At 39.3% G+C, this 23,256-nt stretch overlaps 1 protein-coding gene across 2 annotated transcripts; it reads left to right on the top strand.

Annotated features, from left to right (window-relative positions):
• Positions 1-6,311: 6,311 nt before the first annotated feature.
• Positions 6,312-21,359, top strand: DIPK1A (divergent protein kinase domain 1A). 2 transcript variants are annotated; one of them, XM_057429205.1, is made up of 5 exons: positions 6,312-6,719; positions 17,053-17,187; positions 17,475-17,582; positions 18,275-18,451; positions 18,648-18,825. In XM_057429205.1, the coding sequence occupies exons 1-5, from the start codon at positions 6,666-6,668 to the stop codon at positions 18,693-18,695; spliced, it is 522 nt and encodes a 173-aa protein (XP_057285188.1). In that variant the 5' UTR covers positions 6,312-6,665; the 3' UTR covers positions 18,696-18,825. The 2 variants fall into 2 exon arrangements, with proteins under 2 accessions (XP_057285188.1, XP_057285187.1); XM_057429204.1 differs by lacking the exon at positions 18,648-18,825 and adding an exon at positions 19,719-21,359 and having other exon boundaries at positions 6,317-6,719.
• The last annotated feature ends 1,897 nt before the right edge of the window (positions 21,360-23,256 follow it).

The raw sequence follows: 23,256 nt of genomic DNA, 5'->3' as shown, positions 1-23,256 counted from the left end.
AAAAGTTCCTACTACAACCTCTTTCTCCAGAGCTTTCAACACAGCATTAGTGCAAGCAAAAACTTGGTCCAGCTGTGCTGTAAACTTCATCACAATCTGGATTAAAAAGAAACTCTCATTTTATCATTGATTATTTTATAATAATAATAATGCTTTGCTTAAAAAGGCATTTTTACTTCTAAGAACAATCATTCTAAATATAAAAGAGTTTTACTTTATTCTAGTAACTCTGTTAACAGTGTGATTGCTGTAGAAATTCAGATGTTGACAAATCTAAAATAATTTAATTAATACATTATGCCTGTGGGGTATTTTTTATCAACAATCCCACAGTACTTTCTAGATAATAGGGTACAGGAATTAATTAATATACAATCAATACACTGCCTACTCTAGGGATCAAAAAAGACATCTGCCTTGTGCCAGGAATATATTTGACTGGCTGTTTTGTTGTTTATAGAAAGGAAAGTGAAAACCGGTTTATCCAGAAAAAAACACAGTGAATACTTAAGTACATCAACTGTACATATAGTTACTTAACAGCCTGGAATTTAAGCAATACATTGCTGCTTCCTTCATAAGGGGTGATAAGTTTTCATAAAAGTTAACGTACTACAAGTTATCTCAGAATTACCAACTTTACTAAGATAATAGTGAAGAGAAAAAAGGATGTAGACTAACAAATCTAGAATCCTTACAATTGGAGATTTCCTAAAGAGTTCTGCACATTGTTACTGCTTTCCCAGGGTGCTGTCAGAATCCTCTAACAATTCAGTACAAAACTGCTGCATTTCATGTATAGAGGTTTTGAATGTAGCAGAACAAGCCAAATAGTTATGATTTGAGAAATTTTTGCCAATATCATCACAAAGACTGTTTGATAAGGCATGCCAATACATGGTACTAATTCTTGCGTACAGGGCCAGATTCTCAGCTTCAGCAAAGCCTGAAAACTGAAACAGATTTGCTTATGTATGATTTAAGGCCTAATGGAATGATTAGTTCAGTTCAAATGCCTACATAACACAATGATTCATTTACTCTGCCCAACAAATCACTGGGCTGGAGTATATATTTGAAGGAGCCATTAGTTTTAGGGCAGATTTGAAGAGCTTTTCTTCTTACCCCATTTTAAGCAGTTGCTGTTTCTGATGCTTCTTCCAAATGCCAATCTATTCTTGCATTTCTGAGTATGACAGTCCACAGTGGGATACAGAATCAAACCAGAGAACCAACATGGCTTTTTGCTTTTTCTGGGCTATTTTTAATTTGGGTTCAGCAAACAATTCACCATTCAGCTACATGAACAGTTGCATGGCAGAAAAGAAAGAACAGCATGGGAGTAGGTGTATGTAGTGGAGGCCAAGAGAAGAAAGGATTTCACATGGCAGCTCTGTGATCTGTAGTTGCTCTTCTGTCCATTTTTCTCCTCCATATCATCACTGGCAGAAGACAGGGTGCATCCGCACCTCACTAGCTGAGATTCATAGTCTAGCATTTTAGTATGAACTGATGTCCACAGGCAATTAAAGCAAATAGGCTTGACTGTGAACTGAAACAGTTCTGATGTGGAATGTCCTCCGGCAGAAGGGATGGCAGAACAGCTGGGAGTAGCAATGCACTAAACCATTGCAGCTGCTTTGCTTACTGTGCTTAAGTCAGAGCTCTTCATTAGGTACACCATGTGTTGAAAAAGGCCACTGCCCTGCTAGGTGAGTTGTTCCAATGCTAATCTTCCTTAGGAGTTAAAAATTAACATCTTCCTTCTAAACTGATTTCTGCTGACATCTCCTTCTCATCATTGACGTTCTTATGTCAGCATCTACTAGCCTCAGTACTGGAATCCAGTACTTAGAACCTAAGTAGGATTTTTGAAAGAGTATGGGCTAGAACTTGGATGTTTCTTGGCTCTCTAGGCTACCTTCTAAAGCACGGAGGAATATGGAAGTGCTAATTCAGGGTAAGAAGTTTTGGAAAATGCCAGGAGGGCACTAAGAAAATGCCAGCTAGGCTATTTATCTTTGTGGGAAAGTCCATAAATAGGAATTAAGACTCTAATTATAGACCTTTTTTTAACCGATGACTACCATGAATGTAAGATAAATAGAACAAACAAATATTTTACTTCAAGTAGTGTGAACAGAAGTTAACAGTAGATCTTTATTTTTCCACTATTCAAAGAAGGAAACAGCATGGATAATTAAGCAAAATAACCATGTTGAAACCTGGGTACATTTTAAGTATCATTAGGCAACAGTAAGTAGTCTGAAAATGATAAAATTATTGTCAAATGAGAAATAGATTAATGATAGCAATGGTAGTTTGACCATGCACTTTAACATATAACCTCAATTAATCCTTGGGTAATTGAACCTCCCATCTCCAGCAATTAATACAGGAATTAGACTTGAAAGGACAAATACATACAAAGGAAACGTAATTTTATCAGTGGATTGAATCTGAACTGTGTTGTCTTTGTAGACTTTGAAACAATGAGAATACAAATGCAGACTGTTGTTTTAGCATCCGCTTACAACTGATCATTAATGAGGTAATGACCTTCAAAGCTCTTCTTCTGAGTAGAGTATTTCTGGAGTTTCCCCAGTCCTCTAATATAAAAAGGACTTTTATATATATATAAAGCTTTCTATCACAAATGTATGAAAACCTATTTACTAAGAGCTGTTAACTGTAATGTTTTCTGGTACATTTTGAATTTTAAACAATATACCAGAAAAAACAGTAGACATTGTCTGCTTTGAGAGACACAATGTCTCACAAATCAAAGACTTGTAGTCCCAACTGTTATTAAACATTGAGAGCTGATTAATTTGGATCTAATCTCAGTGAAGAGCTATAAATGAGTCACATACATTTGAGTCATTCATCTGACTGTATTAAAACATGATTTTTGATATAGATATGTTTAAATAAAAGTTTAAGTGGTTACAGACAGACACTTTATTCTGGCATAAATCCAAGCCCCTGATGAAGGGAATTGGATTGCCTCTAACTGAACTCAGAGTAAAAAAGAATAAAGATTATTTTTTAGGTCAGAACATTGATCTAGCTCTTTATACAACAACAGAAACAGTCGTGCCAACCCAAAAGAGAAGGTAGGCACCAATAGCAAGAAAAGGTAACACCATCTGCTTCTGCAGCAGGGTGGATTCATGCAAGATTGAAGTGACCCTGTAAACACAGCCTTAAAAATGAAACCTGCTGGCTGGAAGAGTCTGTTTCTTCAAATAGATTAATGATTTGTTTACAACAAGTTAAGCCACAAGGGAGTCCTTAACAGGCTTTGTCTGCTTTCTGGGTAAGAGATGGTTCCAACCATCCATGCGCTAGAAGCATTAGCATTTATAAGGATTTGAATGTGATAGGAAATAATTGATTAGGATAAAATTAAAGTTAACACAGTGATTAAATCAGAGTTCACAGAAATTAGCAGGGGAGGAAGGCAATGGAATCTTACTCTGAAGGCAATATGAGGGAAAGTTCAGGTCTGTAAAGGCTGGATGTGTCCCCAGATCTTCATTCTCTTCCACAAAGACATGCTTAGGCCTGTAGAAAGGACTTGGGAAATACGGTCTGTATAAAAACAGACTCCCAGACAGATCTCTGAGCAAGTACCTTGATAGCTGACTAATACGAACCTTTAAATTTTTGTAGCCTTTATTTTAGGAAATGCAGGTGGTTTCATTGTAAACCATTTTCATGTTGTATATTGTGTAAACACATGTATTAAAAGTAAATAAAACCCCAGGCAACTGGCAAATACTAAGGCATTCCATTCCTACTGGTACTGCCCATGATCAAAGATTATTTCTTTGGCATATTCATAGTATACGAGCACTAATCCAAGAAGCCATGCTAGGCAGACTGGAAGTTAGTAAAGCTGTTGTGAGAAAGAGAAGACTTGTGATTCTTGTGATTAAGAATCACAGAAGTTCTGTGATTCTTAACATTAGTCAGATGATCCTTGGATAGAATACAATGGTGGGGAGTGTGTGAACACTGAGGAATTCCCATGGAGTCTTTTATGATTGTATTCTAGTTAAATCAGTATGTGGGTGCAGCTGCTTCAAATAACCATGTCAGAAGCAAGTCTAGCACCATTGCAGTAAGTTAATGTTTAGCTCGTTTAATGTTAAAACCTGTATTACTTGCTCAAGTAACACAGACTTCCCTGCAAAACAAATTGGATAAAATTATTTCTTTTCAAAGGTGCATATTATCTTCAATAATTCAGATTATGCTGTGTAGTTTTCCTTTCTCCTCCTTAGTCTCATATTTTCATTCACTGTATGTCTAGTATTTCTGGATGCTTTAACACATGTAACCACTCTTCCAAGTTGCCATAGAACTGAACGGGAAGGTAAGAAGGTATTATAAAACCACATTAATCTTCTGACACTTTGAGTGACAAACACTACACTTGTATAATCAGGAGCTGGTTTTTATCTTCTACACAAACCCTGTATCACTAGAATAACAACACTCAATGTTGATATAGCTGGGTAGGAAACCTGAATATTAACATGTAGCAATAAATCAGCTTAACTTTTACTGCTTGGACATTGAGATATACCAAAGTTTGACACTGGCACAAAAAAATGGATCATGTGTGAACTGCAGAATGGAAAGGCTATACAGTAAATAACACATCAGTATGATTTACATTCTATCTCTGCTGCTTTTATGCATCTTCCCCCTGGTCTTTAGAATATTACTTTGGTTTTGCACACCCACTGAATGCAAAGTCAGTGGATGTTACATCTTTTCTGTTTCTGTTCTGGCTTACATGGCCTAGCTTTTCCTGGGAGCTACCTCTACTGGGACTTAACTGGGAATTCTGTCTTTAACAGGTAGCTGAAAGCAGCTGAAATCCCTTACTTTTTAGCATTTAGCAAAGCCTGGGCACAAGGAGTACTTGAAGAACACTTCAGAGATGGAATAAAGCACCTGCTCTCACATATGATGAAGATGTCATGTACTAAGTGAAAAATACATCCCCTAATGAACATATGCCAAGAACTGTTCAGATCCAGACATAACAGGAATGAAACATTTAGATCCTTGCCAGCCATATGGGAGACCTGCATTTCCCACTTACTGCCAGCCTGTCATTCCAAGGGTTGGCATAGAGCACTGGATGAAGTAATGGCTTGAGATTATTCAGCAAAATGTTTTAATGTCTGCTTTATGATGTCCTCTGTGTTGCCATTCTGTTGCAAGCCTGTAATCTAGCTGAACTTGTACAAACTACTCAGCTGTAGAGGGAGGTGATGCAGAAAGCATGGCCATCTGGGCCTGCCTGAATAGGAACAGAACACCCTTACTGCAGGAGTTGCTGGCTGTTATTAAAACCAGCATTGCTTTTACAGGAGTGCCAAATCTTACTAATTATTTTTCAGATTTATGCTTCAGAGTGACTCTGGCAGCAATTATATTATTCAAAAAGCAGCCACAGACTGTTCTTGAATCTTAAAACACAAGTCTCTTTGCATTCTGCAGAGCTAGAGCTGTTAATACTTTGTGAACTCCTCACATTTGGTTTCCAGATACAAATCTTTCCTTTAGCGTAAACCCTGCCAAAACCAAGTAACTTACCCTTACAGTAATAATTTTGTGACCTGTCTTTTCATCAAAGCAGCCTTCTTTGGTAAGCATACGGAACACAAAAGCTGTAACATGCTACATTAATCTCCTCATTACTTTTAACCCTACACCGTGGCATAATCTTTTGGCCCAAAGCCTTGCAGCCAAAAAGCATCTGAACAGCAGACTCCCAGCTCTGACTTTGACTCTGCTAACACTGCATTAGAAGAAGTCACCATCAAGTCGTAATCACAAGAAGGCAGAACAAAAACCAAACTTACGTTAGCAGTGTTCCCACTAACTTCAGTTGGTCTGGCACTTCTCACACCGTTTGAAGTGTTGAGATACCCACTGCTGAAGGAGCAATTGGTAATTTTTTCACTACTTTACGAGCCTTACATCCCTCATCTCTGTTAACATAGGCCCAAACAAACTCCCTCCTTATTTTGGAGGAAATAAGGGGCTTTAGACTGTACAGGCCCACAGCTGGTTTTAATACCCTGTCCAGTAAATGACGGGAGCCTGTTCCCAATCAATGAGACACGTTATTTATTAACTGACTTCTTCATAATTGTCCCCAGACCGGGCCCGACCACTTTCGGGCAGACCTGAGCGCCGAGGCACCTCGAGGGTGGCTCTCAGCTCGACAAGCCCCACTCCTACTCCTCATGGCCCGGGAGCGGGAAAGGCGACGGAACAGCCCCACTACCTCGACGCGGCTGAGGGGAGAAGGCGGAGTCTCCCCTCATCCCGCTTCAGGCCCTCACGGCTGCAGCCCTCCCGTGGAGCCGCGGCTGGGGGCGCGGGCAGGCTTTCCCCTAGCTGGGGCGGCCGCTGCCCGCCCTTTTTGCCCGCTGACAGCTGCTGTCGTTCGGCGCCCGCCGATACTGGAGAGAGCGCGGGCGCCCGTGCCCGAGGGCCGCCGTACTCTCCCCTTCTTCCCTCGCCGCTGCCGCGCGTGTGCCGTGCCTAGCCGAGCCGGCGGCTGCGGCGGCAGGCGGGGAAGCGCTCCTCACCGCTCCGCCTCCGATCGCCGCCCGCTGCGGGGATGTGTGATTGCCATGGCGAGGCGGCTCTTCCCGGGGGCCTGGCTCAGGAAACCCCACTACGCGCAGGTAGGCCGGCGGCGGGCCGTGGCAGCACCCTTCCCTCCCCGCTCGTAGCCCCCTGCGAAGTTACCTCAGGAACGGGCGCCCCCCGCAGGGCTCGCCGCTTTCCCCGGCCCGCCGCGGGTGCGGCCGGCGTTCGCTCGGCTGCGCAGCGCGGCAGCGGGGCTGAGACGCAAGCCGCGGCTGGCGGGCCCCTCGGCGGCGGGTCTCGGGGCGCGGGAACAGGTGGCGGGCGGCCTCGGCGCCTGTTGCCGCTGGTCGGATCGGGCCTCGCTTTCCGTCTCCGGCCCGCGCTGCTGGACCTGTTACGCGGCCGCCGGCTCCTCGGCCCCCTCGGGGTTTTCAGTTGAGCAGTTACACGTTGCCAGGGCCCGGAGGAGCTCTGGTGCTTCTCTCCACGTGTCCCTCCCTTACACCTGCGGCCGGTGCTGTGGACATTCATCCCATCCGGGGATGGACTAGAGTTTGCATGAACAGGCGCATTTATTTCACGTGTCCCGAAAGAATCGATGTCCAGCACTTTCCTTTTGCTGTCGAGTAGTTATTTGCTTCATGCATTTGTGCATGCGTTCATAGACACACTTTTATGTTTACATACACCGGTACATGTTTGAACTACTGAAGTTGCCTTAGTAAGGCTGCTTCGGTTGAAAGCACTGTGGCTGCTATGTAGAAGGAAGCTCTATGGTGAAATGTGAGTTACGACGTTGTGGTACATTAGAGGGTTATTCTTTGGGATTCCTTTTCATCTGTTGCATTATATTAACTAAAACGAACATTTGTTGAGTTGGAGAGGATAAATAAAATGCTTACTTATACGTACTGCTTATGTGTTTGTCATCTGTTGATATTTTATGGACTGCTTTCTGATCACTAGATTAAAAGATGTGAACTTTATCCTGATGCATATTAAAGTCTTGAATGTTTTAATACCTCCTCATAGGGAGCTTTTATGATCTTGTTATCTGTTTGGAAGTTCCTGAAATAGGATATAACATTTAAGAAGTGTACAGATATGGGTATAATGTTACCCTCTTTAGTATTAGTTTTATAATATGTATCTGGGTCAGTACCACTTTAATTGATAGACTGGAAAATATTCCTCTGCATCTCTTACCGAGGTAGACACTTGTACAGCATTTGGATTGCCATAGGAGAGAGCCTCTGATACAAATGAAGATAATTGATAATCTACATGCCACCTTTCAAATCAGGGTTCTCCAGAATGTTTTTGCCCTGCTAAGTCACTGATCATTATATGGTGATATCTGATAACATTCTTCTCCGTTCTTCTTGTCAACATTCATTTTAAGGCCTTTCATGCAAAACGCTATTTCAAAATCTGCTGAGAAACAGGAAAACATCAAAATCATTTATTACAAAAGCCTGAGTGGTAAGATACTTGCTTCTACTGCAGACTGAAAAAATATTTCTGACTGTGCTTTTCTGTACTTTTTTTATAGCTCCATGTAAATATTATACAGGTTTGGTGTAGGAAAGCTAATAGTGGCTTTGTCAGCATCAACACATTTGCCTGTGTTAAGACAGTGAATGTATGTTGATATTTGATACGTCCATAGAATGGCAGCAAGCTATCAATACATTGACTTTTCCTTGTCACTGTGTGTTACTGGTACATGACAAATGTAGCCATGGTTTAGCAATACTAATTGTTGAGGGCTTTATTGAGATTTGTCTCCAAAGAAGCCGATGTTCTCTAAGTAAATGCTAGATGTTAACTCACTTAGATGTAGCTACAAGCAAGATAAAGATACGTGTAGCATTGCTATGCACTATTTCAAGTAGCACACTAGGGAAGATGGTTGTACATGGAAGGTATTGCTGAGTGACTTCCAGATGTTGTTGGCTGGTGTTCCATACGGTTTGAAAATGGTGTGAAGTGAGCTGATAGAACATCAGATTCTGCAAGACAGAGCTTAATACCTGGCCTACCTTTCTTGTGTAAGAGGAACAGGATGCTATGAGGTGGTTTGCAACTGATACTCTGTGGCAAATGTATTTTATTATTATTGATTTTAATTTACATGTTCATAGCCAGAAGGATGTGCTGTCAAGTGTCAGCTCATGCAAAAGGAGCAGGGTGAACTCTTGGATATATCACTTAAATCCAAAACCTAGTGGTTAGGGACCCACACAGACCATGTTTCACCACAAAATAGTAATTCTGAGATGCAAAGTTTTCCCATTGCTTAGGCTGCAGATATGTAATAATAGAAAAGAAAACAAAACAAAGAAGTCAAGCCTGACAAATTTAAACACTACTAAATACCACCAAAGTATTATTAGATTTTTGTTTTTATTAGGATCTTACAGTTGGGTGGTTAACACTGTTCACATTTTACATTTTACCAGGAGAGGTTAGTGTCCCAGATTCGGGAGACATTGTCCTGAAGTTCCTTCTGATTAGTTAGCAATTGCATCACGAGGCTGAGGGTAAGCCGGCGGGATTGTGCATTACAATAACTGTGTAAAGAACATTCATGTGCCTGAAAGGTTTCTGGCCTCTAGAGATTCTGGACCAAGTTTACAGACTCTTTAGACATGTCCCATGGACTTCAATATTGAACAAGAGACTATCTTTGGTGATCTAAAGAATCAACAAGTTTTAAAGCCCTATATAACAGAATTTTTCTATATAATCTCTTTCCTGTAAGATTCTGATATTTGGTGGTGGTGCTGTTTAACTTTTTAAGGAGAAACGTTCTGTTTTCCATCTTGGCCATTATTTTATTTCAAAAGAGATTTCCAACTCTGTTTACTGTGTTTAGTTACTCAGGATACAAATAAAGTGCATGCATAATCTAAGCATGCACTGTCCGCTCTTAAAGGTGTGAATGTATCCAGTACCTGGCATCCACGGCAGCATGGGCTAATGATCTCAGACATCATGTCAGCCTACCTGAAATGCGTCTTATGATCCGTGAACCAACCTGAACAGAGAACAAAGCAGGATTCCCTACATGGGATCAGCCTACAATTTTTGTTTGTTTGCTCTTTCCCATTGCTCTTATGTAAAACATGGAGAGATCAACTCTCATTTGGAGAGGATTAGTGCAGTATGGTTATGTGGAATACTTTGCAGGATTAAGCTCTCTGTGCTATTCAACAAAGAAACACTTTCATACTCTTTAACCATAAAAACATTTTGAATAAAAAAAAGTACACTTACCAAAACCTGGCAAGTTATGTTGCATTTTGATCTGCTTCTCTCCATATGCTTTGGAGTGCATCCAAGCTTGAGCTTTGCCAGAAGTGGTTTTCCAGTTCTGTTTCAGGGAATGAATGCCTACTTATTATTCAATGCATGTGACTTAGTAGAATATCCAAGTGATAGAAGAAGTTGACTCTGTAGTATCCTTTCAAGCATTACAAGTGCTTTCCCTCATCCCTGTGTTCTCTGATTCATATTTAAAAGTCTTGGTGGAAGAGTGGAGCAGAAAAGAGTAATCCTGTTTCCTGGTTTTGAACACTTTCTTCCATTTGAAATTATTTCGGAACTCTCAGTCCTTCTGTTGCCCCGAATATGCTGTTATTATAAGCTTCCTAGTAGTTTGTCACAATTCCAAATCAAGTCTATCTGTACATACTGTTTCCTAATCTCTGTCTGTGACTTTTTGCTCAGAGAAGTGTTCAAATGATCTGCAGAGCGTATGTGCAGTAGATCTGCTGTATTCAGGGTGCATGACGGCATGTGTGACCTAACCAGGCTCAGTAAACCTGTGCCCCGGCTGCATTAGTACAGCATGTGCACGTCAGTTCTGATGCTTCCTAGATGAAGTGGAGTAAGTGTGTCTGCACTCACAGATCAGTTCTGGGAATGGAAGCTTGATAGGGAGAACGGATGAGAAGAAATCAAATAATGATCCGGCCTTTTGTGGCATGTAATAAGGAAGTCCTTATTAGAAAAGTAATTGCCTTTGATTCAAAGAGAGTGGAACTTGTGGTCTTCTGTAAGCGGACGCATGCTCTTGTCCATGCTCTGAACTGGCAGGTTGTCAGTCTTCTGCAAGTCAAAAGCTATGTGACTGCACTGGCATCATGCTGAGCCCAAAATAAATCTTAACTTCTCTGGAACCTCCTGCCAAGTATATGATGTAGTCAGATGGCATCTGGGGAGGATTTTCTGTCCCAAACACATTCTCTTTTTGCTGAGGAGAAGGGTGAATTTGAATAAATGCATGTATACAGTATTCTGTCCTGTACTGTGAGTATGGTCAATACTCTGCAGTGGTCTTGAGGCCTGCAGACCTCTGGTGGTCTCTGAGATCATGTTAAATGGTATGTATTTAATAAAAAAATAGCATTAAATAGCACTTTGGTTTAAAGTTTAGTATTGTAATTATTCTATGATTCTATGATTATAAAGGTTCATGGAAGGAGTCAGCAAGAAACTTTGAGGAATGAAGAGGGTTGTTGTCCCAGAAGCTTTGGTTCCCAAGCAGTTTTTATGGATGAAACAGCTTTGCCTTAAACTGTCACATTTATTTCTATTCTCGTTCTCAGATTTTACCAGGAGTTGTATGCACTATATTATTTGTATTCTACAATATTAGGGTTATTAAAAATAGTTAAAAAACCCCAAACAACATAAACTTGTCCCTAAAGGAAATCATTGTATCTTATTTTTCAAATAGATGAAAGATAATCATTAGCACTTACTTGCTATAATTCCTGATTCATAGGAGCTTCCTTTTATCTATGTGTGGGGAAATACAGAAGAAAGTTGATTTATTAGAAGTTTCAGTGATCCTATTTTAAGAGCAGACATTTTGTAGAGAAGCATCTTGTGACAGGCTTTAGGAAGACCATTGCCAGAATTGTCTGTAGAAATGAGGATGTGATAACATCATTTTTAGTTCTCCCTGTAGGTGTTCTGAGGTATTTTGTGAGGCCCTGGGTAATTAAATAGTTATGAAAAGTTCACTTCTAAAAACAAAAGTAAAATTGAAAGAAAGCAACTGCTTTATTCGGTCTTCGCTGTTCAAACTGACCCAAGCATCCTGTTCTCCCCAGACTTACTTTCCAGACTGACTGCAGCTGTGGAACAATAATCCTTAATATATTTGCATTTAGTATCTGTAAGTGACATTTGTGTTCTTCTTGTGGTTGGTTGTTTATAATAATCTGCAACCCATGGGGGGTTTTTTTGAAGTTTTATGACTTGTCTCAGACAGATGTTGCTCAAATCACTGAGACCTGCCTGTCGTTATATTTGGTATCCTTTGCTATTCTTGGGTAGAATTTCACGTGATAAAAGAAGTTCTCGTGTTACTTTGAATCTCTGAAAATGTATGTGATGGAGTTAGAGATCCAGATTTGGCTTCTGTAAGCTAGAAAGCCCTGGACAATGTGCTGGTATGTTGAAGTAAACATAACCAGGAACTCTGTACTGATGCAGTTTTTGATGTGGATAGTTTTTATGTGTGGTGTTGGGTATCCAGATGTGGAATGTATTTCAGATTTGGGATAGTTTCTGGCAAATCATACTTCTCTTTGGAGAAATAAAACTATAAACTGCATTTAAGACATAGCACTTAAAGTTGCCAGAAGGCTTGGTGCTTATCAGAAGAAAGGAGGTGACTTGCTATAGCTTCAGCCTTGATTTGATTACTTTCGTTTGAGGCAGTACCCATTTTATAATAACAACAGCAAAATTTCCCCTTATGCTCCTTGTTTCCTAACTTGGATAACAGAACTTGGAAGGAAATATTTGGAATGCAATGTAGAATGCAACATGGGGTTAAATGGGACTTTGGACCATATGAATAGGTCCCCTATAGCCAGCCCCATGATTGTAAATATTGATGTTTATGCATGCATTTCTTTGGCACAGGATCTTAGCATTGTTGAGACGCAAGTTAAGTTCTTTTATACTCTAAGAATAAATGCTCTGGATGTGGTTTGTTTATAGATAGCAGTCTTGACAAGGAAAAAAGTAGGAAATGAATTGAATACACTTTGAGTTAACTTGATCCCCACCCCAAGATTTGCATAGTCTATCCTGCCTTTGTGTTGCAGCCTGCCCTTTTGTGGCTAGAAGGAGAAACTTAAATGTTTTTAAAGAATTAATGCTGCTTACGTTGGAAACTTTTTTAAGCTTATTTTTAACTTTCTGAAGGAAATAGCTCCTAGACTTATGTGAAGAACGGGACCCACAGAGAAAGTGTTTCCTTCAAGAATGTGCAGGGGTATGTCAAGATACAAGGTAACTTCTGGTAGGTTTCAGTAAAAGTTACTTTGAGGAAATGCAGTTAAACTTCGTAAATGAAAGACACTTGAAGATTGAAGTACATGAGATGACAGAGAAAGCACCCAGGTTTGCTACTGAATCCTTAAATACATTTGCTGGGATAGTCCAAGATGCTTCTCTGACCCCATATTCCGTTAGTTTACTATACATACAGCATAAGTTTTAGAGTGAGCATGCTCCCATACCTTAGCTATTGCAGCTCACTATTTGTTTGGCTACTGGGAACTTCCAGTGAAAATCTTGTTTCATGAAGAAGATGATTCTCAGAGTATGAGACCTGTCTGTGTTTGCTTCTACAGACTTCTGCTATGTGGTGGTAACCTTCAATAGATGATTTGGGCAAGTGTGTGGAAGTGGGAATAACGGGCAGCACTTTGCTCATTTGACTAGAAGTCAATCCTGACAAAAAGATGAATAAAAAACCCTAATGAACATGCCTTTGTTGCATAGTTATCAATAATTGAGTCTGATCTGATTATATCAAAATACCATGCTTTAATTACAAACAGCTTTTGTACATTCAGATACTGCTGTATCTTGTTGTGCTTGCAGAGGCAAAGAAGGTCATTCTTTCAGTTTGATGCTATATCAACTGTTTGTTGCAGAAACATTAGGCCAAAGTTAAAAGACATGATTGACTCAAGTTGTTTGATAATTTCAGTAACTGTACTACAGAGCACACACTAGTGTTATTACTATGTTGAAAACAGCAAAAAAGTACAGACTAGGTTATGAAACCATGAGGTTTTAGGTGGTATAAGAACAAATAAAAAGAAGTTATTACAGAAGGCATTGAACCTGCATAACTATAATATAGTAGTTCTTATTTTTAAGTACTAAAACTATTATGTATGCTCTGTCCTTCAACAGAAAGTATGAAGGAAGCAAGGAAAAAATACGCTGTCTCCTCTAGATGAGGGAAAAAAAAGTCTGTGTGCTCACAACTGATCCAGATCAGTCAATCTCTTAATCCTGTACTTTAAATGTTTTTGATCTACTGGTTTGGTTCACATTCCAGTTCAAAACTGTGTTTCAAGAGACCTCTGCTGGAGGGCTGACTCAGAGCTGGTAACGTAGTCTTGCTGGGGTGGATCTGCTGAGGAATAATAGATGTCTCTGGTTTTGGTTTGGTTTGTGTAGTGCAGGTGTAAGAACTAACCTATGCAAAGAATCCATCTGCCCTGCTTACAGCTTTCCTTTGGTTCTGGAAGTGGGAACAGGGAGAGAGACGCTCTCCCCCTAGTGCTTTGCCATGCTGCCTATGCTGGCTTCCCAGAGTTGTGAAAAAAGGATGCCCGTGGATGATAAGTGCATTTTGTACACGAGCAGTAGCTCAGGACAAGGATTCTGAAGTAGGAGAGTTGTGCTGGAGAACTGAAGTGGATCAGGCACTGAGTAGTGCTGGAAACTTACTTGAGAATGGAAGACAGGCAGTGGAGGAAGATGGTAGGTGTTGCAGAATCAGGTGGGAATAGACTGGAAATAACTGGAAGAAAAAGATTAGCAGATGTGTGTTTCAAGAGGAGGATGTTCAGACTGGCTGAGGGAACAGTTTGTGGTGGGTATGGGGAAGAAAAAAACTACTGAGGATTGTAATTACTAAATACAGAAAATGGTCTGGAAGAAAGAATAGATGAGGGTGAATCCACATGAGCTTGAACTAAGATTTCAGTTCTTTTGTACAGGGGATGGTGTGGGTTGTGTGACTGGGGAGTGCTTGTGAACTCATTGATAAAATACTGGTTCTCACTTACTGCTAGGTCACATGTGGTGAGGCACTGGAATAGGTTGCCCAGGGAGGTTGTGAATGCTCCATCCCTGGCAGTGTTCAAGACCAGGTTGGACGAGGCCTTGGGTGATATGGTTTAGTGTGAGGTGTCTCTGCCCGTGGCAGGGGGGCTGGAACTAGATGATCTTCAGGTCCTTTCCAACCCTAACTATTCTATGATTCTATGATTCTATGTAGGATGACTTCCTGTTTTCATCAGTTCAAGTAGTGTGGTTTGCAGGAAAGTTTGTGATGCTGTATGCTGTAACCATGTAGGTATGGTGGTTCACCTTTTTTTTAAGCTAGGAAATTGCACTAAGTCCTGCAAGTCTGTCATTCCAGTAGTGTTCTTTAAATGGCAAAGGCATTTCTCTTTCATGGGATTTCTCTTTTTTTTTTGATGCTACCCAGCCCCTTGCTATCAGTTTTGTTTCTTGGCTGTTCCATCCACCCTACCCCCAGCTTCCTTATACATTTTCTAAGCTGTTTCTAGATGTGCTGTAAACCACACAGCCATTACTGTTGGTTTCCTTTTTGTACTCCATCCAGTTTGTATCCATATTGTGAATACTGAGCTTTAGAGGAAATTACATGTTACTCTAACTAAGGTCTTTGTGGCTCTGAGGAAAATAGCAGAAATTACTCCTGTCTTATAACATTCTCAACGTAATACCATCAAAGAGGAACTGGTTGAAGTAACTATCTCGTTCAAGATCTTATCACCAGAATATAAGTAGTCAGTTGTATCTATCTCTTTCTTTGACTAGGTAGTTTTAAGGTAAGTCAAGTGAGTTTGCTTGAAGGAGGGAAGGAATAGGGATGCACAGCTGAGGCACACAGCAGGACCACAGCTGCATGGATTGGAATCATCTTTTGAGTGTTTTGGAACTGACCTTTCTTGGATTATTTCTTCCAAGAGAAAAGGGTGTAATGCGTGCTGGTTGTCTGTCATGTTTTTATAAGTATTCATAAATTATTGTAGTCTCTCTAGTTAAAAACTCCTGACTTATGTACATCTACTCAGTTCTGTGTTTTCCCTCCATTTTAAAGCTGGTTAATATTGTTCATTGTGTTGCTGTTTTATGGAACCCACTTCTCTGCCAGGTCTCCCTCCATAAACTTTCTAAGCTCAGCTCATGGCTGAGAGCTTGCTCTGAAGTGGCTTCATGTCTTCCATTTTATTTTTCTCACCTTATCTCTTGACTGCTCACAATCAAACATTTGCTCAGTTTCATAAAAGTTGTCTTGGAAACAGAAATCCTCATACATAGATCGGATGCAAATGGCTTTACTTTTCTGTTTAACACTGTCCCATTACTAACCTCAGCCCTGATTTGGAGGCACCAAGGGAATGAGGCATTTCAAGCTCCTGCTTACAAAAGGTTCATTTCTCCAAGGTGTATCTGTCAGAGACTTCTAGCAGTAACATAGTGATCCCTATGATGAGCTTTCAGTTACCAGTGGCTAAGAAAGCTTTTTATTGTGAAGAAAATGTGATCTGAATCAACAGCTTGAGTTGCAGTATTTATTTGGCAGTGATAATTCCTTGATGGGATTTTTTTTTTTTTTTTAAATCAAAGCAAGTTCTTCTGGAGGAAGAAGGGAGCACATTTGGGATATATATTGTATATTCTCACTCTTTGATGGGATCTATTTGTAGCTATTGCTGAACATCAGGATACTAACAGAAATTCATCTCATACTAACCTACGAACTTGTATCCTGTTGCTAAAGCTAATCATTAATTTCTAATTCTTTTCTAATCCTGATCTATGAAAACCAAATTGTTAGCCCACCAGACGAGGAGGGAAAAAATATATCAAAATGTGCCTCCTCCCTTACAAGGCACTTAGCTGTCCCTGAATCCTTCATTTATAAATACTTTTTTTTCCTCTGTCCCTAGTGAAGAAATTAAATGCTAGGCCACAGAAGTAGCAGGAAAGTCTTGCATACAGCTATGGGGAAGACCACTGAAGACAAGGCTAGTCTAGAGGAATTTTACTTGCATAATTAAATGGTATCCTTTCAAGGAAGGTTGATTTTGATCAAAATGAGGATCTATCACCTTTTCTTCTATCTATTTATATCTTGATTTTTATTCTACTTACATAAGTCAAACTGACCTCCCTTGCCAGTTCTGCTCACTGAAGGAAGCAAATGTTCCATGTAATGCAGTCTGCTTATTTTATCACTGTGAAAGTCAGATTCTTAAAGGTGAAATAGTAAATCATGTTTGTTCCTATCATGCTGACTGCTGCTGAATGAATTACAGAGAATATTTTCTCTTTTGTATCCTCTAGGTACGTCTCTCATATATGCGGATGAAGTATCTCTTTATCTCTTGGTTAGTAGTATTTGTTGGCAGCTGGGTTACATATGTTCAGTACTCCACCTACACAGAACTATGCAGAGGACATGACTGTAGGAAAATAATAGTAAGTATATTTAGCATAGCTTTCTTAAGTGTTTGTCCTGAGTAATTCCACAGTCAATTCAGTCAGTGCAATATGTAAATTAACCAAAATCTGATATTCCAGCATGTTGAAGATTATATCTTCAGTGACAGATAAAACCAGTTATGTTTCTTAACCTTGTTTTCGTGTGGGGATAGTCAAGTTGTTTTCTGAGGTTTTTCTTTGAAGAGTTGGGTGTTGAGAGAGATGCAGTTGTTGCTTCCTTTCCTGAGCAATTTGTTAAATACTTTTCTCCCTGTTTGTTTCAGTGTGATAAATACAAGACTGGAGTTATTGATGGGTCAGCATGTAGTAGTCTTTGTGCTAAAGAAACACTGTATTTTGGAAAATGTTTGTCAACAAAGCCCAATAACCAGGTAAGGCTTTACTCATCCAACCTGGTTTTATCATTTCCCACCGAAATATCATAGTGTGGAACATCAAGTAGACCTTTGTGTCAGCAAGCTGTATCTGTTTAATACAGATTATTTTAAGCTGTATTTGCTGTGACATGCAAGACATGCATGTTTTTTAATATATATATATGTGTGTATATACCTACATGTAGAATATATAGGTATAATGTTATTAATAACACAGTATATATAATATGCACATATATATAATGTACCTGTATATAATATATTGTTCTGATAAGTAGATGGGTATAATTTTATACTACACATACATATATTTTAGAAACACATATATAAAAAATACACTTTTTGACAGAATAACTATACTTTTGTACAGCATACTACTACTCTGCTATCCTGCTTCCCAAATAGAAGAAGCAGCCTCTTAACAATCTTTGCATGTTACTACTATGGTAGTAATGCCAAGAAACTGTTTATCAAGCTGTCTTTGTATTTATCAGTGTAGTGTCTCTTACATACCTTCAGTAGTGTACTGGAATTGCCATTTGAATGTGTTCTGGGCATTGTCTGTAGACAGGCCTCAGTTTTCTGTGTTGCGACTTGACTCCTGAAACAGTGGTTGGAGTACAAGTGGCCTTCAGATGATGGACTTCTACAGATTTTTTTACCTTTTCCCCTCTTTTCCTGTGTAGATGTATTTAGGAATCTGGGGAAGTCTACAAGGTGTTATAAAATGCCAGATGGAAGAAGCAGCTCAGCTTGATCTTGGTACTGACCCAGAACCAAGGAAGGAAATAGTCCTATTTGATAAACCAACAAGAGGAACCACTGTTGAGAAATTCAAAGAAATGGTATATAGTCTTTTTAAGGTAAGTACATGTTTGTTTATACTGCTTTGACAGAAAGGCTTATTTTCCTGCAGCTGGAGAGAATACACGATAATATGAGCCTTGTTCAAGTACATATTAGAAAGATAATCAGCACAAAAATAGTTTTTTTCCCAGAGGTGTTCATCTCGAAGTTTGAAGTAAGTAATTATCAGGTTTTTTCCTTATTTCTTAACAGATGGAACCTGGCTTACATCTTTCATGTCTACAGATTTCACTTGTATAGAAATACAAGTGTGGTAAAAATGTGTTGTTTTTTTTTTTTTTTGCTGCTTTTGGGGTTATTGTAACCAAGTACAAAGACTAAAGCACAATTTGAAAACTGTTTGTGCTTGGGAAGAGTGAGTATGTTAACAGAGCAGCAGGAATCTCTCTAACCAGAACGACCAGCCGTACTTCTCCCAGTTCTTTCTGTGTTATATTAATGTGAAACATATTTCCAGTGCCTTAGTGCAACCCCAGAATTTTTGTAACTCGGCACTTTTGATGCTTTGGTATCTCTGGTGATGGAAATAATGCTGTTCTAGCTGAAATACACAGGTATCACGTGTACACATGCACACGCATGTAACACTCTGTAAAGCTGCTGACAGTTACCATGCATTACAGTAGCTTTGTCTCTTAAGGATGGGTGAACAGCAGGTGTTTTAGAGTAGTTTTTGAGAATTTGGGAAATGTTTATCTTGCCTTTCTGTGTGCATTGGTGGTAGTTGAAAATGCAACAGTTTTGGTACCAGCAATGGCTTCTTTCTCTGTATTGATACAATGGAGGTGGTTATATCAAGTAATGAAATGAAAGGTTTTGGTACACTTATCCTATGGGATTTGTACCCAGTGTGTCCTAGTATTTTATAGTTGGCCATTATCAGCTGACAACTAAACTTGATCTAAAGATTGGAATTCTACATTCTTTTTCTAAGAAAATATTTAACAAGCTACTTGGTACAGTTTTTCTAAAGACTGCCCTGACCAAGAACAGTGTTTGAATTCTGATGTTTGCATTTTGAAATGCACAGAACACTAGCACTTTAAGAAGATCATATACTTGATGCCTTTGAAAACAGAACAAAAAGGATGCTCTTCAGGGATGTCATAGCAAGTCCTGTAACATCTATAACCAGTGGAAACTAGAACATAATGTACCCTTACCATACTATCCATAGGAGTAGAAAGACAGGAGGTAAAATGACAAGTGGATTTGTGATAGTTAATAAAATAATATTTAATCTTTTTCATTTGTTGCTTTCAGGCCAAATTAGGTGAACAAGGAAATCTTTCAGAACTGGTTAATCTCATCCTCTCTTTTGCTGATGGAAACAAGGATGGTAGAGTTTCTTTGCCCGAGGCAAAATCTGCATGGGCACTGCTCCAGCTAGATGAGTTTCTGTTAATGGTGATCTTGCAGGATAAAGAACATACTCCCAAGTTGATGGGGTTTTGTGGGAATCTCTATGTGACCGAAAGAGTTGAATATACCTCTCTCTATGGAATCAGCCTTCCGTGGATTATAGAACTTTTCATTCCCTCTGGCTTCAGAAGAAGCATGGACCAGTGGTTTACTCCATCATGGCCAAGAAAAGCAAAAATAGCCATAGGGCTTTTAGAATTTGTGGAAGATATTTTTCATGGACCTTATGGAAACTTTCTTATGTGCGATACAAGTGCCAAAAACTTGGGATATAATGATAAATACGATTTGAAAATGATAGACATGAGAAAAATTGTGCCAGAAATGAACCTGAAGGAAATAATTAAAGATCGCCAGTGTGAATCAGATTTGGACTGTATTTATGGTACAGACTGTAGAACTCTATGCGACCAAAGCAAAATGAGATGTACCACAGAAGTAATTCAGCCAAACTTGGCAAAAGCCTGTCAGCTACTTAAAGACTATCTGCTTCGTGGTGCTCCTTCTGATATCCATGAAGAACTAGAAAAACAACTGTACTTGTGTATTGCCCTGAAAGTCACAGCAAATCAGATGGAGATGGAGCATTCCTTAATACTCAATAACTTGAAAACTTTACTGTGGAAGAAAATTTCCCATACAAATGATTCTTAGCTTCTCCACCAGCAGAAGACAATTGATGCCTGCCACTAGAGTGGCCCACCCTATTTGGTAAAAACTAACTCAGCATTTTTTAAAGATGGTTCTTTACTCAGATTTAATTAAAGATTCTAACTCTTGCCCTTCAGTCAGTACCTTGTGACAGGGCTTCTCAAAGAAGGAACATGCCACTGAATGATCTGGTATTCTAGTGCCGTGTTACAGAAACAAAACCCCTGCATGCTTGACTGTTCTGTGCACTTTGTCAGATCTTGAACAGGCTGGAAGTATTCTCTATGCCACCACATCAACTGATGGAACATCTTAGGATCCTGTGAAAACCATTGCTCGCTTGTGAAATACCCGCGAAAGAAACATCATTATCCCAAGTAGTTTGATGAAGAACCACCACTACCGCAAAATACGTGTCTTGAGTCCAAGCTGCTGTTGTGGATAAACTGAACTGTGAGATTGAAGTTTACTAATACCTTGGCATGGCAGAATTTGCACATTAATAATTTTTAAACTGTGGAAAATTAAGAGTGTTCTTCTAAGAACTGACAGGTTATGAGAGTTAAATCAGATTCTGTTTACACCTTGTTACCTCATGCTTGAATCTTGAATGTTTAAGTAGTTAACACTTCTTAAGCCCTTATACAGTGAATGTTGGGAGCCAAGAATTTTAGCGTGTTATTTCTGAAATTCATGTATGTAGGCTAACAGCAATATCAACATCTGTTTCAAAAAAAAACCCTTGTGTTGTACCTCAGTTGAAACCTTTGACCCAAATTAAGCTGTAGCAAATACTGAAAAGTAAGGAGTTTGTGGAATAAGCTATCATATGAGGACCTAATTTTTTTAAAATATTGACAGCAAAAAGTCCTAAAAGTGAAAATAGGAAGGTTGCATAATGTAGGAGTCTGCTGTATGACATGTGAAACAAATAATAGCTGTGGATAGTCTTGACTCTTCACTGTCCCTCCAAATTTAGCTACAGACTTGTACTTAGATCCTCTTGAGCTATTGTGGGAAATATGTAAGCCAGAGCATAGAGCTAACCTGTAGGACAGAAGCAGGATTATTCAGGATCACAAAATACTGCTTAAATGTTCCACCTCATTCTTGGCTGTTAACAAGCTCTAGTATATTACTGTTCTTTTTTTTCTAGCAGCATCTACAAGTCACTGTTAGGTCTCAAGTCATGAGTAAATAACCACTACCTGATCCTGGCACTCCATATGGCATGATCATTGTACCACCTTTAATCTGCATCTATTGTTTCTCAGATCCACATCTATGTTCACAATTTTGCAGGAATAGGTATCCATAAAACAACCTTAATACTGTCCTCAAAAACACCTGTTAATGTTTCATTTATAAATGCTTTAGGTATGAAGTAGTTCAATCCTTAATGATTTTAATGGCAGTCATCCACATCCTTCTAAATGCTGGCCCCTTCATTCATTTTCAGAGGTAAGCAGGACAAGCTTTATTTAAGTATTTGAAAGGTTGGTGATTGCTTTTAGGTATCCTTTATTAAATGCATTCCTTGAGTGGTTAAACTGAAATACAGGACCAACAAAGTCATTTCTCCATTCCGTATGTAACAGTATGCAGCTTGGGTTGAGAGTGTACTGGTCTGTAAACATCAGCTTTTTAGTTTAAGAATTACTCTGCTGATTATTTTCTTTAACTTGATGTCCCTCCACAAGCTAGAAACCATTTGTAGACAGCAATGCACTCAAGTGTAAAGTGGCCATGTTCTTGGTGGAAAAACATAATTATTACTAGGTTTTGGGCAGAGATTATTGAATCCGAACTGTTGGGTATTTTAAACAACTGGAAAACATGTTTTAATAGTGGTTTCTTGTACAGAACCTTCATTTTTATTGCTGTTGCCTCAAGTTGGAGCTTTCATTGGAAAAAATACATTGTTTACAATATATCACAGGCCTCCTTTTCTCTTTCAGTAGCAGTACTTACCATCTATCAGCATCTTAAAGCAAAACATTCCTCCACATAGCCTACTTATCTCATGTTTTAACTGTACAGGCAACTTCAGTGAGTCTAATGGGAAACAAATAACTAAATGCCTATGAAATTAAGATATAGAAGAAAATAAGGATTAGGGGCCAGTCAGCCTCTGTAACTAAGCATGTATATGCAACTTGAAAGTGAATTCTCTTGTCTAAACACTACATCATGGGAAGTATTCAGCTTAAGACAGTACTTGTTTCAGTAGCAATCGGAGCTTAGAGCTGAGTGCAAAGTACTTACTTCAGTTACCTGAGGAAGCTTAAATACTTCAATTAGACATCTACTCCTCTATCAGCTAATTCAGTCACAGTAGGCAGAGTGTTGCTGTTTGTGTTCCTGAAGGCCTACAGCTGCCTTTGGGCAGAAGCTTTAGCACCTGCTGCGAGTACTCCTGCTCTTTTCCTAAGCTCCATACAGATTCCTTCGTAACATCAAGTATGCTGAAAGAAAAATGGTGAAGGACATGTAAAAACTCTTAAAAAATTTATGGTATTTTTTTTTTAGAAGCTGCTATTTCTTTTTCTCAGTCTGGTACTAGTCACACTAGAAATTAATAACATTGATTTCCCCTTCATGGGAATGATTCTAATGCAGCAGCCTTGGTGTTACAAGTCTGTCACCTCTCCTCTGTGAAGGAGTTCAATTCATAAGGGGGCAGGAGAGAAACCTATATAAAGCTACAGCATATCTGGATCACTATTCT

The sequence above is a fragment of the Pezoporus wallicus genome, unplaced genomic scaffold, assembly GCF_028554395.1.
Source record: "Pezoporus wallicus isolate ANWC-B61680 ecotype Strahan unplaced genomic scaffold, APGP_CSIRO_Pwel_v1 contig_593, whole genome shotgun sequence".
Lineage (NCBI taxonomy): Eukaryota > Metazoa > Chordata > Aves > Psittaciformes > Psittacidae > Pezoporus > Pezoporus wallicus.
This window is presented reverse-complemented; position numbering and strand designations above follow the sequence as displayed.

Coding starts and splice junctions, on each gene's coding strand:
- DIPK1A (XM_057429204.1), top strand. CDS start 6,666: ATGGCGAGGCGGCTCTTCCCGGGGGCCTGGCTCAGGAAACCCCACTAC. Junction 17,188..17,474: donor ATGACTGTAGGAAAATAATA/GTAAGTATATTT, acceptor TGTTTGTTTCAG/TGTGATAAATACAAGACTGG. Junction 17,583..18,274: donor CAACAAAGCCCAATAACCAG/GTAAGGCTTTAC, acceptor TTTCCTGTGTAG/ATGTATTTAGGAATCTGGGG.